This window comes from Leguminivora glycinivorella, chromosome 23 (genome assembly GCF_023078275.1).
Source record: "Leguminivora glycinivorella isolate SPB_JAAS2020 chromosome 23, LegGlyc_1.1, whole genome shotgun sequence".
NCBI classification, from domain to species: domain Eukaryota; kingdom Metazoa; phylum Arthropoda; class Insecta; order Lepidoptera; family Tortricidae; genus Leguminivora; species Leguminivora glycinivorella.
The window spans coordinates 4,252,164-4,268,286 of NC_062993.1; the positions used below are offsets into that span (position 1 = coordinate 4,252,164).

General features: G+C 37.4%; 1 protein-coding gene across 2 annotated transcripts in view; it reads left to right on the forward strand.

Moving 5' to 3' along the window:
* Nucleotides 1–3,020: 3,020 nt before the first annotated feature.
* The window catches only part of LOC125238461, a 29,334-nt gene continuing 16,231 nt past the window's right edge, over nt 3,021–16,123 (forward strand). Inside the window, exons 1-13 of one of the 2 annotated variants that reach the window (XM_048145818.1) lie at nt 3,021–3,174; nt 3,772–3,937; nt 5,391–5,504; nt 6,684–6,868; nt 7,372–7,537; nt 9,089–9,223; nt 9,787–9,950; nt 11,508–11,587; nt 12,811–12,908; nt 13,382–13,507; nt 14,497–14,645; nt 14,894–14,938; nt 15,580–15,754. In XM_048145818.1, the coding sequence (XP_048001775.1) occupies nt 3,152–3,174; nt 3,772–3,937; nt 5,391–5,504; nt 6,684–6,868; nt 7,372–7,537; nt 9,089–9,223; nt 9,787–9,950; nt 11,508–11,587; nt 12,811–12,908; nt 13,382–13,507; nt 14,497–14,645; nt 14,894–14,938; nt 15,580–15,754 (1,626 nt within the window). In that variant the 5' untranslated portion in view covers nt 3,021–3,151. The remainder of the gene's footprint in view (nt 3,175–3,771; nt 3,938–5,390; nt 5,505–6,683; nt 6,869–7,371; nt 7,538–9,088; nt 9,224–9,786; nt 9,951–11,507; nt 11,588–12,810; nt 12,909–13,381; nt 13,508–14,496; nt 14,646–14,893; nt 14,939–15,579; nt 15,755–16,123) is intronic. The other variant, XM_048145819.1, reaches the window with a different exon arrangement.

Consider the following 16,123-nt stretch of genomic DNA (forward strand, 5'->3'; position numbering starts at 1 on the left):
CGGGATTTCCCGGTTCTTTCCCAGTACCGGAAATCTCAGTCCCGGTTCTGGGACTGGTACCGGTTCTGCATTCCCTAATATAGGTATACTTTTATTGATAGTCACGATATTACTGGAACGAGTTTGTAATTAATACTTATCTGATTGCTGCTGCAACTGTTTTGTTGGTAATTAAATTTTATGAACATTTTTATGTACTTACAAATATTACAAATCATTCGTCCAACCAACAACAATTCAAATTCAGCGGTAAGCGGCGCCAAAAGCAAAGTTCGGTCTTCGGTCCTGTCTTGCATGTGTCATGTCGTGTCGGTCATGTCCACAGAATTATAGTTAAGCCAGAATGAGTAGTTATAGGTCAAAAAGTGTGTCCACATGAGAGGGCATTGTTCGGGCTGGTGTCCCTCTCGCACTTACTGACAATGTCAACATTATTTAGTGACGTCATCACTGTTATAAATTGGGGATACCAGTAAATTTTTAAAGTTACTACCAAATCTACTAATACCCAATTGAGGGTATTTTTCAATTATACAAATATTTGATTTATTGGCATCAAAATAATTACATTACAATTATTTGCCAATTCTTTAAAATATATCGGAACCCTAGTTTAAATATAACAGTAAAATAATATAAGAAGTTATAAAGTCAGGTAATATTCAGATAAAAATACTAATATGTAAGTACTTTCCTCTTCCGTCTCTCTCTTTTGCACCACCCGTTAACTTCTCTCCGATTGCCACTCGACTATCTGAAGGTTGTCTGTAAGAGACCGCTGTTTTAGCGATAAGACCGCCTGTTGTTACCTACCACTTTGTAACCGTTTTCATTTATGTTTTATTTTTGTAGTGTGCAATTAAAGCATTTTATTATTATTCTCTTTATTCATTTCAATTCTTAGGCTAGGCTTTTTTAAAGCATTTTATTTGTATGTGGGAAAGACATACAAATAAAATGCTTTCAAATCACGGAACAATGGTGTTCCGGACCTTTGGGAGGCGTGCGCGGGGCCGAAGCCAACGCGTAGAGGCCCTTTCGACACTTTAATGAAATGTAAGGGGTACACCGTATTATTATTATTACTTTTGATGAAGCATGTGGTGGATTATTAGTGATGTAGTTTGGACGAAGTTTGTTGCGGATGCTATTTTGTATCTACGCGTTTGACGAATCCTGCGCTGTGGATTTGGATGATGGTTTGTATGTTTTGGATATGAAAAATACTACTACTATGGTAACCTCATTAACACTTGCCACACGTGCGACAGGGACACCAGCCCAAACAATGCCCTCTCATGTGGACCGTTTTCGCTAGTCTGATACGATCGCCTTTCTGTCTCAGTGATAAGGTTTAATTTAGTATGGCAAAAAATGTGATTGCGCTGTCCCCTGTAAAGGTCTTTGTTCATGTCAAATGCCATGAGTCCAAATAGTACAAGTGTGGTACGAGCAAAGAATCTCAATTATTTACAAGCCGGAGTTTACATGTACTTAAAACTAATCCATACTAATCCATACTTCCATACTAATATTATAAATGCGAAAGTAACTCTGTCTGTCTGTCTGTCTGTCTGTCTGTTACGCTTTCCCGCTTAAACCCCGCAACCGATTTTGATGAAATTTGGAACAGACAATCTTTAGACCGGGATAGGGATAGGGATAGGGATAGGGATAGGGATAGGGGTAGGGGTAGGGGTAGGGGTAGGGGTAGGGGTAGGGGTAGGGGTAGGGGTAGGGGTAGGGGTAGGTGTAGGGATAGGGATAGGGATAGGGATAGGGATAGGGACAGGGACAGCGACAGCGACAGCGACAGCGACAGCGACAGCGACAGCGACAGCGACAGCGACAGCGACAGCGACAGCGACAGCGACAGCGACAGCGACAGCGACAGCGACAGCGACATCGACAGCGACAGCGACAGCGACAGCGACAGCGACAGCGACAGCGACAGCGACAGCGACAGCGACAGCGATAGCGATAGCGATACGGATACGGATACGGATAATATGGGTATCGTTAGAGGGATACGGATAATCGGTCGGCGGTCTCTTACAATCAATGTGCTCTAAGACGATCGTTGTTTGCTTGCTTGAAGATTACGTTTGCGATAAGTATAAGCAATATCTTTATAATGACAGCATACCACTTATAAAAAATAAACTCATTGCATACTTCATGTCTGATGGAACTTCCAACGCATGACACGGCTCGGCAGCGGCATATTATTAAATATAGGCAGATAGACACCAAGTGATTTCTCCTTCTTTTTTTTTTTTTAAATATTTGTATTTTTATTTTTTATTATCATCTGTACCTACGTATACTGTCATGCTATAGGAATTTGAATGTATGATTAAGTTGGGCATACATTTTTTCTTTCCTAATTTATTATGTAGCTATAAGTGAAAACCTGTAATTGGTTTTGTATTTTTATTGTAATTTCTAGATACATTCAGCGCTGTTGGTTTTCCATGTAACAAAATAAAATAAAATAAAAAAAAAATGTAGGTAAAAAACTTTTAAGGGATAAAAGAAAAAAGTACTTTTTACCCACCGATCATAGCGTCGAAATACGGGCTATGTGGGATGTTTATAAAGGTTTCCCCAGCATATATAGAATTACCTACGATGAGGTCGATCACAGATAAATATAATATAATACAGAGAAACCTAAGGATCCAAATGAAAATCTTAATGAATACTTTTATTACGCGGGCGAAGCCGCGGGTAAAAGCTAGTGTTAATAATAAGACGACTGACGACGATGACTTACTTCTTGGTATTCAGTATAATAATATGATTTTATTATACTAAATATTTTTTTTAAAGTATGCAGATTATAAATCTTTGTTTACATTTCGGACTATAGCCCAGTTAAATGAAAAATGTTGCCCAATCACAGAGAAAGTCACATGTTGTATCTCCTATGTTGTTTAGTCGGTTAGCTTTATTTTAAAAATCTTGTCGTTCTCGGCTTGACATTTGATAGCTTCGTTTCATTCGGTTTCATTATGATAGTAAAGTTATCAAAATGAGTTTCGGTGAAGAGGTGGTAAACAATAAAGTTATAGTGTTTTAGGCCAATGTGCCTTCCCTGGAGATTTTACACATATTGTACCAATAATTAATATAAAATACCAAATGCACAATGCTTCCGATGCCGTCAAAAATGTAAGTAATGTTGTTTAATGCAAAGTTAAGTTTATACTTAATTGGCTTATTTTGTAATAAAAATGGTAAATTTCTACTTTACTTTTAAAATGTGAGATGGTTGTTAATACAGTATAAGTTTTGTTTGTTAATATAGTGTAAGCTGACTGGTAAACATTTCTTACCTTCATTCCTTCCTCCTTTCCTTCCTACCTTTACACATATATTATTTTACATTAAATTCAGCAGTTAAAACATTGAGAAAGTGTCAATAAAAAGTGTGATGTTCATTTTGAAGTCTCTTTTGGTCCCTCTTTATAACTTAAGAATCGTAATGTCGCGTATTTATCGTATATCGGCTTATCGCCGTGGATAAGACATTTTGTCAAACTGTTAAACTTAATTATTATAAAATATTTTAAAATTTGTATTAACTTTTATATTAGGTTTAGAAAAAAAAAATGCTTATTGGCACTCAAACTCCCCAACCTGCAATCTGTGAACTGGTCACCAGAAGCTTACCATTTTTATGTTGTTTCCCTCATTTCCTTGATGTTGGCTTTTGGGGTATACATTTCATTTTTTTTCCTTTAGTATAAACTCTGAAAATTATTTCAGTCGCTGCAATTTGACGCAGAAGGCAGCGCTGATAGACTACATGTGTGGCCACCGTCAACTAGCTAGACATGAATATGATGAAGCCACAGCGCAGAGAGAATGGTGCCGCTTGGCGGACACCCTTAACCAGGTTGGCCCAGCTAAGACTGTGGAGAAATGGAAAATTGTAAGTTTTTTATACTACATCTCCATAACCAATGGGTGTCTGCACTTCCAGAGGTGTTACATGCGCTTTGTTGATTTTAAGACTCAGCCCCTTCATTGAGCTGTGTCAACATTACTCACCCGCAGGCACACAACTTTGACTTTGGTTGCAGTGGAGGAACTTCCCAAGTTGGGCTCTGGTTTAGATTAGGACCGGTAGCATTAACCACAGTTAGCAGAAACGTCACGCAACAGAGTTCTATGTATAGAACTTCCCATACAATAAAATTTATCGATCACCTTAATGGTCACAGACAGCTTGATGCAACCAACCAGAAATGACCTTTGACATGCTTTATTTTGGTAATGCACATGCTGTCAGGTACAATCAGCATTAGTTTTATTTTATTTTAACCCTGTACGTAACCACATACCGTGACAGTCAAAACAGCCAAGCATAGAGGGCACACATTTTTATTTAAGTATAGGTTAGTTAGTTAGTTAGTTTTATTGGGCATTTTCCGCAAGTCGACATCCGTCGTGCCTATTTTGCGTGAAATTAACGAGGTAGCACTACTCTAGCCACCCCAGCTCCTCTACGAATCCTAGCAGTGTTTTCAGGTTGCTAAATAACTCTTTCAATGTGTTCGGCGTACCTAGATACTTGTTCCTATATACTTCTACCTGTTTACACTCTAGAAGAAAGTGTTTGGTGGTTTCTTCTGCTTCCATGCACGCTCTGCACATGGGGCTATCGGTTATACCTATGTTATTGAGGTGTTTGTTCAGTGTGTTGTGTCCTGTCATTAATCCTACTAGTTTTCGCAGTTGCTTTCTGGGAGTTCTGAGTAAGATTTTTGTGAGCTTTGTATTAGGTTCAGTAAGAATTTCTTTGGTTTGTCTACATGTGTCTAATTCAACCCAGTATTTGTTGTGTAACTGTTTGTAGTGTTGACTAAGTTGATTTTTCCTGTATGACACTGGTAGGGGTATGATGGGTTCGGGTCCATATGCCGGTGTGGCTGATCCTTCTCGGGCCAGTTCATCCGCTGCATCATTCCCTCTTGATCCACTGTGCCCCTTTATCCATTGTATTGTTACTTTGTTGTCCTCTTCGCACACTTCCTTGAGTCTTTGGTGACATTCTAGTATTAGTTTCAAAGTAAGTTTTGGGCTGTCTAGTGCCTGAAGCACTGATTTGCTGTCTGATAGTATCAGTATGTTTTCATGTTTTACCTGTCGTCTCTTTATGGCATTGCAAGTTAAGTATAGGTACAGATGTTCTCCATAAATGTGATATCACGATTGCCGACATGTTTTGGGTAATATGGAGACAGTGGAGACCCATCATCGCCATGAGTGCTCACGGCGGCTAGACTCCATGCACTGCCCGCATTTTTATTTTTATTGTAACACATTTTAGGATACACATAATTATGTATTTCATTCTTTGTCAGATGTATGTACATTTTCAGACATGGCGAGACATTAAAAGGAAAGCTATAAAAGAAATGAGACAAAATAATACAAGCGAGATGGCTTTCAAAATTCAAGAAATTTTGATGTCTGATGATGTTAATGTGCAAGAGGTAAGTCATTTTTATTATAATATAAATTAATCACATTTCCAACTTTCGCGCCCAGCTCAAGTGGCTCCCTATTCGTCTCCGCCGTAATTCTCATATTTTAGCTCTTCTCTATAATATTCTTTTCAACCCCTCTACTCCTTCCTATCTTAAAGAGCGTTTTAATTATCTGTCCTCCGTCAGACCTTCACGGAAATATCAACTTGCTCCTCCTCCTTCCTCTATAAAGTTTTACAATGACTCCTTCACGTTTCGAGCGGTTCGGCTGTGGAACGGCCTGCCGTTAGTGGTCTGGAATAAATGTTTTTTATTTATTATATTTTTATTAGGTGTGCTAAATCACTTGAAAGCTTCAAAACTTTACTAAAGAATCATTCTCTGCCTTAATTTGCTGCTGTGTATGTTATGTTATGTATGTATGTATGTGTGTATGCATTTGTGTATGTATTAATACTTAATATGTGTATGTTTAGTGTACATGATATTTTATTTTTATTTATTTATTTTTATATTTTATTTTTAATATTGGTGTATATAATTATTTAACTTAGTGTATGTGTAATTTTCCTATTCCTTTAATTATTTCTTGCACTACCATTTTCAAAATGTCTATTCTTTATTTCCTGCTACCCTAAGGTTGTCTGGTAGAGATCGCTTACAGCGATAAGACCGCCTGTTGCTACCTATGTTTAATGTCTGCTATTTGTAATCTGTTATCCTTGTGGTGCAATAAAGAATATTTACTTACTTACTTACTTAATGTTCAAAATAAAACATTTAAATATGGGTGTTTTTGAAGTGATCTGCAAACAATTCTGATTTTGATGATCAAAAATATATATTTTTTTGGTCAGCTAAAATTTATAAATGGTCAGCAAACTTAGTATACCTGTAACTTAGTATTCATACTTATATTACTTACTAATATTATAAATGGGAAAGTGTGTGTGTCTGTTTGTTTGTCCGTCTTTCACGGCAAAACGGAGCGATGAATTGACGTGATTTTTTAAGTGGAGATAGTTGAAGGGATGGAGAGTGAAATAGGCTGCTTTTTGTCTCTTTCGAACCCCCCACTTCCCTAAAATGAATGGTGGAAGTTTGTTTGGAGCATTCCACAGTTTTCGAAATTAACTCGAGCGAAGCCGCGGGCAAATGCTAGTAAGCAATATTTGTGTATTTCAGACAGTATCTCTTGCACAACACTCGGCAATCCCATTCACTCCAGTAGATTCTTACCAAGATCTAGAGAGGGGTGAAGATCAGAACCAGTTGTTAGAAGAGGAGGTATCGAATGATCTGGAAGCTACAGAGTGCACTCCAGATTTCAGTTCTGACAGCTCTTCATCCATACCCAAGATGAATAAAGTGTAAGTTCTTTGAAATTTTAGATTTTATAGACAAAACTTTAAAACTAAACGGGACTTAATCGCGTAAATATTTATATTTGGTCCGACATCACATTATGTTCGTGATCACGGGTAGACTGGCGAGGAATAGCAACAACATCTACTAGCCGCGCGAGTTTTTCGAAATACATACACGCACTTATTCTTGATCATTCACTTTTGCGCTAGGGCTGTCACTTTGTCTACACACAACACTCTTGATATCAGTTGGTGTGTCCCTAGGGGTTTTTCTAAACTTGACGCGTGCTATGACCATCCTTATGGCAGGTTCTCTAATTTGCTACTTTAAAAAATAACTTTTAATGTAACTCAGGGGACATTTGTCCTATTTTGCAAACGCAACAACTTAGATCAAATGGACGCGACATTAGGACTGCATGACCTTGAACCACATTGTAAATTGAAGTTTTCTACAGTTTAATTTACAAGTAACTCAGGGGACATTCTCCCATTTTTTTTTTCAGACGCTGCAACCAAGACCAAATTCGCACTTTAGTAGACTGCATGGCCTTGAATCCAGGGATGGCATTTTCTGCCCAGAGCACTCCCAAAAAGATAGCCGACTGGAAGAGGCTGCGACAGCTCTTGAACAGGATGGGGCCTGCCAGAAGGACCAGGGCTTGGCAACACGTGAGTATAATAATTTTTCATCATCTACTACACCGTATTTTTTGACGTGATAACGTCTAATAACTCGTTATTACGGGCTGCATGCACGAAAAAGATGACGTCATTGTCCCGTTCCGCAAGGCCCGCAAGCGAGAGCAAGTGGTTTGTGTATGGACGGTTGGGGTATTAGCAAAAGGGGCCCGATTTTAGGACTTAGAAAATTTTTGTTAAAAATTTTCATTTATTATTTTTGAGTGTTTGTAATTTAAAAATATGAAAGATTGCATTAAAATAAGCATCTTTTATAGAATTTAGGAGTTAGAGCAGTACGAAGTTGCGAATTTTCCCATAGTATTTACTAAGGCGCCAGAGACAGAAAATTTACGATGATTTTTTTTACCAATATAACCTATGTTAATATTGATAAATCATATAGAACACGTTTAAATAAAGATGTTTTGTTATATAAACTTTTTCTTTTCCATTAATATTTACTGAGATATTAGGGTTCTAAGATTAGTAAATGGCACTAGCACTTTAATAAAATTACCGCGTGTCTCGCAAACGGTCTAGGATACAAAATGACGACTTTTATATAGGTATAGGTTAGGTTCGTTAGGTATCTTCAAACGGCCGAAGGTCAAACTGCTCAGAATAGCAGCCCCGCGTAAGTGTCTCTGGCGCCTTAGTAATGCTACCGGGAAAATTTTGCAACCTTGCACCACTCTAACTCCTAAATTAGTAGGTTTTTAAAAAAACTTTAATTTATAAAAGATGCTTATTTTAATGCATTCTTTCAAATAAGAACAAAAAAACGTGAAAAAAGTCCCAGAATCCGGCCCCTTTTGCTATACTCTGACCGCCCCTGTCTATACTACTGTAATGTTTGACGTTATCACGTTAAACTACCGTCCGTAAACCGACTTTACAGACAACCAATTTTTTTTATTTTCCGTTAAATTCTACACGTAGCTAGGCTTATTATCAGAAGCACCCTGTAGGTATATCACTTTTAGTTAAATTCGCAAAAAAAAATTTTAAGAATAAAATTCAAGTTAGTGTCAAGTGATTGACGGCACATGTCAAAACAAATAGCATTAGGAATTATTGGTTAAGGCTGTCACACACATGTGTTCAGTTATTATCTTTATTTTTTTAATAACTCAATAACCGTAAGAGTTAAGACGCTATAGTTTCTTAAAGAAATTAATTGTATTTGATCTGAAGAATCTTCCCTTAAAGTTAACGAAATTCAATAAAAAAGGTTGTATTGGATTTTGCGCCGGGCAGTTTGTCCTTGAGTAGCGCTCGCACGCAGCGAGGTGCAGAGAGTAATGGATGTGTAATGGACGATCGCGGTCGCGCCAGTACGCGGCGCTGCCAAGGTCGCGCGCGGCGCACGCGAGAGAGCCACGATTGCGTGAGATTCACTACTGGATCGTCCTTATACTGTACAGCAGGGACAGTTCTTTCCGTTGCTCAAAACTTCAAATAAACATTGTATTGAGAGCTTACTATAGTTAATAGATAACAATATTCACGACAGAAATATTTTTTGATTTTACCCTACAGACATGGCGGGATCTAAAACGCAGCGCGCTAGAAAAACACAACACGCATTCAAAGGGAAACTCTGAGATAGCAGAAAAAATCATACAAATCATCGAAAAACACGCTCAAGGCACTAATTCACCAAATCACAAGCCGGTAAGTACTCTAAATGTGGCTTTCTCGAGCAAATGATGCCATATTATCATAAGGATGTTTTATCAAGTTCTGCGTATACATTTCGACCACGGGAAGCGACATTATAGCAGTTTTTAAGTGAGAACGTCAGGGGGCGTAGCCGAATGGCATTTCTGCGACGCGAAACTCCGCAGAAATGTAGTCTGGCTCTGTCGGGCCAATACGCAAGAGCGATAAAGATAGATAGCTACCAAAGAGATATTATCGTGAGCGTTTGTGCATTCGGCTACGCACACAGAAATGCTAGTATAAGCAGTAACATAATTTATTGTACAAAAAACAATCTAAACAGGAAAAAATAACACACGCAAGTTGAATTTATGTACTTTACAGGCCAAATTTATCCCCCTTTGGAATTTCTTGTTTTATACTATATTATTTATAGTAAAAGCGAAATGATAAGGTAATGAAAAAAATAGTAGCTACGAAATATATTGAATTGTAGTTGGCCTAATATTTTTTTTTATGATTGTCTCCTGGGTCACCAATAAAACTGTATCATATGAATGCTTTATTATTTACAGGCGAACGATTTACATTTACGTTTACCATCGAATATCAAGTGTATGACAGAACGCAATAACACGCAAGGTAACTCAGAAAAGGACTTGGAGGAGGACTTGTCCCCTGGACAACGTGATGCAGAAAAATTGGTCCCTAAGCAACGAAGTCGGCAGCTTCGTATATGGTTCGTATGGCATACATATATGGTTTTCTAACTTTAAAATACTTCCATCAGGTGGATCGTATGCTTGTTTGCCACCGACGTAATGTAAAAAAATCATATATGACATTCTTACACAGAGTCCCACGGTAAGCTTAAGAAGGCTTGTACTACCCAGACAATGATATGCATCATATAGAAATACGTATATACGTAGAGAACCCATGACTCAGGAACATGTGTGCTCATCAGTCTCATCACACAAACAAATGACCTTACCGGGATTCGAACCCTGGACCGCGACTTAGCAGGCTGGGTCAATATCCACTAGGCCAGACCGGGTTCAAGGTTTTATTCTAATAAGGGATATGAAAAGGCTCAAATCTCAGTGCCAAATTTTTCAGCTGAAGGTTAAGTGCGCTTTATAATGAACGCTTATGGACGCTTTTACCGAAAGGTGTTGAAAATCTTATTTTACAATTATTACAAACGTTTATGCCTCGTTCTCCTCAATATCGACAAAAGTCTCCATCCCATCCCACAAAAAGAGATGTACAGTCGACTACAAAGAGATGTATCCACTTTTTCACCTTATTGCATTGTAATAAGCATTGCATTTGACGACCGGTCTGACGCAGTCGGTAGTGACCCTGCCTGTTGCGCCGCGGTCCCGGGTTCGAATCCCGGTAAGGGCATTTATTTGTGTGTTGAGCACAGATATTTGTTCCTGAGTCATGGATGTTTTCTATGTATATAAGTATTTATATATTATATATATCGTTGTCTGAGTACCTGCAACACAAGCCTTCTTGAGCTTACTGTGGGCCTCAGTCAATCTGTGTAAGAATGTCATATAATATTTATTTATTTATCTCTTTTTAGACGACTGTACCAAAATGTCCGGTCCATTACGTCCCGTTAAGTTACAAGATTTTTTAACGTGACGTGTGGGAACTACAACTTCCATATCGTCACTACTTTAAAAAAAACTTGTATCTTCGTCTGTCAATGAAAAGAAAATTGTAGTAAGTATGTATGGAATGCATATAGACTTACTGCGTTTTAACTTTGAGGAACAGCGTGAGATACGAGATTTTTTAAAAGTAGTGACGATATAATGTTTGTCCTTTATTATGGAAAGCATTTAATCTGCTAGTAATTCTGCCAAGAAGCACCCGGCTTTGTAAAAATCATTTTTTCTCAAACATGCAATGAAATATTGTCTTTACGTTCCTTAAAATGGGCTGGAAAGTATCGCTTTTTGGGCTCGAGAGAACTGTAAAGGGATTTCATATTATTTTCTAGGCCTGCAAAGTAACTTTTTTTTATAAAATGTTGTCCTTTAGACCATTTTTTTTTATTTCATTGTATGTTTGAGAAAAGCACTATACATGCCTCGGCGTGAAAACGGATTCCCGGCCTCGTATCCCTATCCACTTGGCCGGAAAACCTCATTTTCCCGGCCTCTGATGTAATGTACTATGTCAATACCTTTTTGTCAAAATCCTTCAAATACTTATTTCGTTACGCGACTTTGTCTATTTGGATACTGGATTTCTGAAAACTATCTTTCCATTTCAGGCGTTCGAGCAACAAACAAATATTCGCTTTAATGGACTACATGGAGAAAAATCCCGCTTTGGCCGTAGCCCAATATATATGTATGTAAAACGATAATAACTTATGTAGGCTGCCCGTCCACTGGAGCGGAGCTCCGCTGCCTGGCTCTGCTCCAGTGGACGGGCAGCCTTTACCCTGAATATGCTGAAATCATAGCCTCAGCCTTATCAACCTTCATGGGTGTGTAATGATTGATATAACTTTTTTGGTATAGTAACATTTGATATAACAACATTTGGTATATATTTAAAGGATATAATCACTCATTTGACATAATTAACATTTGGTATAACCACAAAATGTCTACTTTTATTTTGTATAATCATTATTTCGTATAACACTTATTTATAATAACCGTTATATGGTATAACTATGTATTAATATACGACTAGTATCATATAACTAGCAAACAGTATAAAACATGTCATGAATTAATTTTATTCTTTTTTGAAGGGATCACAGTTCTAACCTAACCTAACCTACTTTTCTGATAGCAGTACATATGTTTAAGGGTCACAGTTCTAACCTAACCTAACCTATTTTTCTGGTGCATGATGGATCTAATTTATTGTATAATTTGTTTTTATTCTAACTGTGCTTTAGACAGAATTTGTGTTATACAATTTATTTATTATCGGAAATAAGCATTATACTCAAAGTATGTTATAATAAATGTTATTCGAAAAAATTATCATTATATTAAATAAGAATTATACAATTTGTTAGTATATTATTTGTTGTTATATGATTCAATAATTATATCAAATGATCGTTATAACGACTAAAAATATATAAAAAAAAGTTATATCGATCGATACGCACCCAACCTTCATGCATTCCGACCACATAAACTCGCGCCAGCTTTCCCAAAAGGGCCTCTCTCTTCACACCTGGTACAATAGTGATCAAATATATGAAAGAGGCGCGTTCCTACGCTCACAGTCTAAGCTCGTGTAGGTGAAAGCGTACTATGCTCGTATGAGTGAGATATGACAGGTCGACTGGTCGCGTTTTTGACAGGCGGTAACTATGAGGAAACCAAGGTGGCACATTCAGCGTTGAGCGGGAGTGGCCATACTGTACGATAGTACTCTTTATTATACTGTGCTCTCTCTGAAAGAAAACTAAATTTTGATATTATGACATGTTCCCACCCACACCACAATTGTACCAAAATCCCACAGTCGATTTGTATGATTCACTGGAATTACATATTTTTATATTTTGTATTGTATATTTTCATGATTTCTGATTTATTTTCTAGCTGATACCCAATGTCCTTACGCGGAAGAGTGGCGAAGGTTAAGCTTATATCTTAACAAACTTGGGACCTCTAAAAAAAGCACTCTGTCTTGGAAGCGGGTAAGTTAGTCTAAACTCTGGGAGTGCGCTCAAGAACTATAGTATCTATAATGTCACACAAAATATTGTCTTTCGTTGGCGTATTAACTCGTTAAATAAAAGAATGGAAACGAATTATAACGCCTTATTTCGCGACGTGTTATATGGTTTATGGTTTAAGACATTTATTCTCATAAGAATATACATTATTCACTTAAAATGAGAATTAAAATTTAACTTAATGCTATTTAAGTATAATAACGTGGTGCTTATTGCATCTCAGGGAAAAATTATTATACGCGCCGTTTTCTTAGTTTTATTTTGTGAATTCCATTAAAACTGAATATGTGACGCAGGAGACAGGATAATTGTTGTTACACTGCATTGCAAAGTGAACAGCGACGCATATTTGGCGTAAAGAAGTTACCTTAGCAGTTGCAGCACATCCTAAGTTTATAGTTATAGAATTTAAGATTTTTTTTTTTAATTTGCAGACATGGCGCGATCTCAAGATATCTGCAAAAAAGGAAGCAACAAATGAACGGCCTTCTGAAATATATCAGAGAATTAATAAAATCCTAGAAAATACAGCCCAAGAAGATGTGAAAAATATGGAAAATGTAAGCGTGAAAAATTGATTTTTATTGATTCAAAAAATATACAGCCGATTATGAAATTTATAACAGACAGAATTTATACAAACTATACACACGAGTAGATACATAATACAATCTATAATGGTAAAAAAAAATCATGATGTTTTTTTTATACTACTTCGGTGGCAAACAAGCATACGGTCCGCCTGGTGGAAAGCGGTCACCTTAACCTATGGACGCCTTTAACTCAAAGTTTCACATGCGCGTTGCCACCCCATTAGAAACTTGACTAGATAACAGTGGCGGCTGATGAAAATTTCTGCTAGGCAACACTGAGCAAATGACACCTACCTTCACATTAGGTACTTTACTAGTAATCATATTTTGGGCAAGCCTGTGGTAATCGGCTTATATGGATCAGCCGTTGCTGCTAGATAATGTAGACTTAGGGCCAGTTGCGTCAACCACATTTGACAGATACATCATCGTCACGCAGCAGATGTCTATGGAACTTCCCATACAATAAAATTTAACGAACGCTTTAACGGTGACAGACAGTTTGATGCAACCGGCCCTTAGTAGGGACGCCTGGCCGGAAACAGGCGGGCCGTCGATCACACGGTGCGTTTATTCAGCCCGATTCCCTGGAGTTGGAGTTGCAGGTTACTGTCCCGTCTGCCCTCCCACACTTCTCTCCTCAAATCTTCTCTTTTTCCTGCAGAAAAATGTGATGCATGATGTGACTATGACAACGTACAGTCAACCACAGAGAAAAGTAGACCCCCCTGCTTACAAATTTGTATGCAAGGGGTTTACTTTTCTCTGCAGCTGACTGTACAATGTATTATAACACTTTATTTTCGTTTTTGACACATTTAAATCCACTTGCAGGTCGAACGCGATTAACTAACATTTTTTTTTTGACGTTTCGACCAGAGCGTTCACTGCGAATTTATTTCGTTAGTCGTTAAAAACTGACCCGTATACATATACCCGAGTATAATGTTTTGCAGATCGAATTCTTAGACGCCTTACTGTTCGCGGCTGACTTTGAGCAGATGTCCCCTGGCCAAATGTCTCCTGGACAACCTTCCGGCCAGCCTTTGGTGGAAATTGAAAAGGGATCAGATCCAAATATACAACTGAAAATGCGAAAAAAATCGTGAGTTTATATAATTTTAATTAAATTTTGAAATAGTGACCCAGGAGATGTAATTATGTAAGCAAAAGTTACTTTTCCTATTTTTATATAATAACATTTGAAGTGAAATGTAATATTGTATATAACACTTTTAGATCTTACTTAATATTAGGGTTACTTTCAATTAGATTTGTCTCCCTCGAACATTTACTAGCAATCTTTGGGTGCTTCAGTTTTCAGTACTACTTATATTTTCATTGACATTTTAGTGGGACTCCACCCTTGGCCGAAGCTAGTGAAAAACGTCAATTGAGGTAAATAGGAATAATGAGGTATTTTTTACGTTACCTCTATAATGACTAATACCTATATTGTGTTCGGTTTCCGTGATTGTTATTCGTGAAAGAAAGCTATATAGGTACCTAATCCATTTTATATCAAGTTGCACTTTAGATTTAGTTTTAGTTTTAGTACCTAAGCTCTTAAGCAAAGGTTAACTGGAAGAGATCCCTTAAAGGGATAAGTTCGCCTTTGTACTAGCTCTTTTTCTTGTGTATTGTATTATTTTCTGGTACAATAAAATGTTTTACTACTACTACTACTACTTGACAGTTGATGGAATCTAAAATGAACTGGGCTATTATTATTAGATTATACATTTATATCTATTTAAGGCAGGCAGTTGTACTAACTGATAATGCCTGTATTCAGTCATCAGGATATTTTCAGTATTATGTAGAATTAGCACTGTGCTTGTCTAGCTTATTCTTAAATTCATCATTCATCATCATTCTATCAATTTGTTCAATATTTATAATTCAAAACCATCATTTATAACTCATTTCTACCAGCCAGCTCAGGATATCAAGTTTTCTATCTGTTTTCGGATAGCAAAGTAAGCCCTTATCAGTTGGTGTGGAGAAAAAATATTTATTTATTTTAAATTACATTTCAGACGTTTTACAACCGCTCAAAAGCACGCTCTAGTAGATTACATGTCGACTCACCCCGTTCTAGCCTCGTCCAAGTACATAGCCATGAACGGGGACCCGCACAACGCTGAGTGGAGACTCCTCAGCAAGTATTTGAACAAGATTGGGACTGCTAAAAGTACTTATGCTTGGAAACGGGTGAGTTAGAAAAATAAATATAGCAAAAACTAAATTAGTATGTACCTACTAGATTTGCCTGCGGCTTTCCCTCGTGCTAAATTTGAAAATTGCGGAATGCTCCATGTCCATATTGTCCATCCCTTCAACTATCTCCACTCATCAGCAGCGGCTGGTCCGTACAAGCGATTCCCACCGCCTTGCCTAAAATTTATTACTAGTAAAGTACCTAATGTTAAGGTAGGTTTATTTTTGCTCAGTCTTGCCTAGCATAATTTTTTACCAGCCGCCACTGCCAATTATAAAATCACGACAATTCGTCGCTCTGTTTTGCCCTGAAAGACAGACAGACACACACACTTTCCCATTTATTATATTAGTATGGATGTT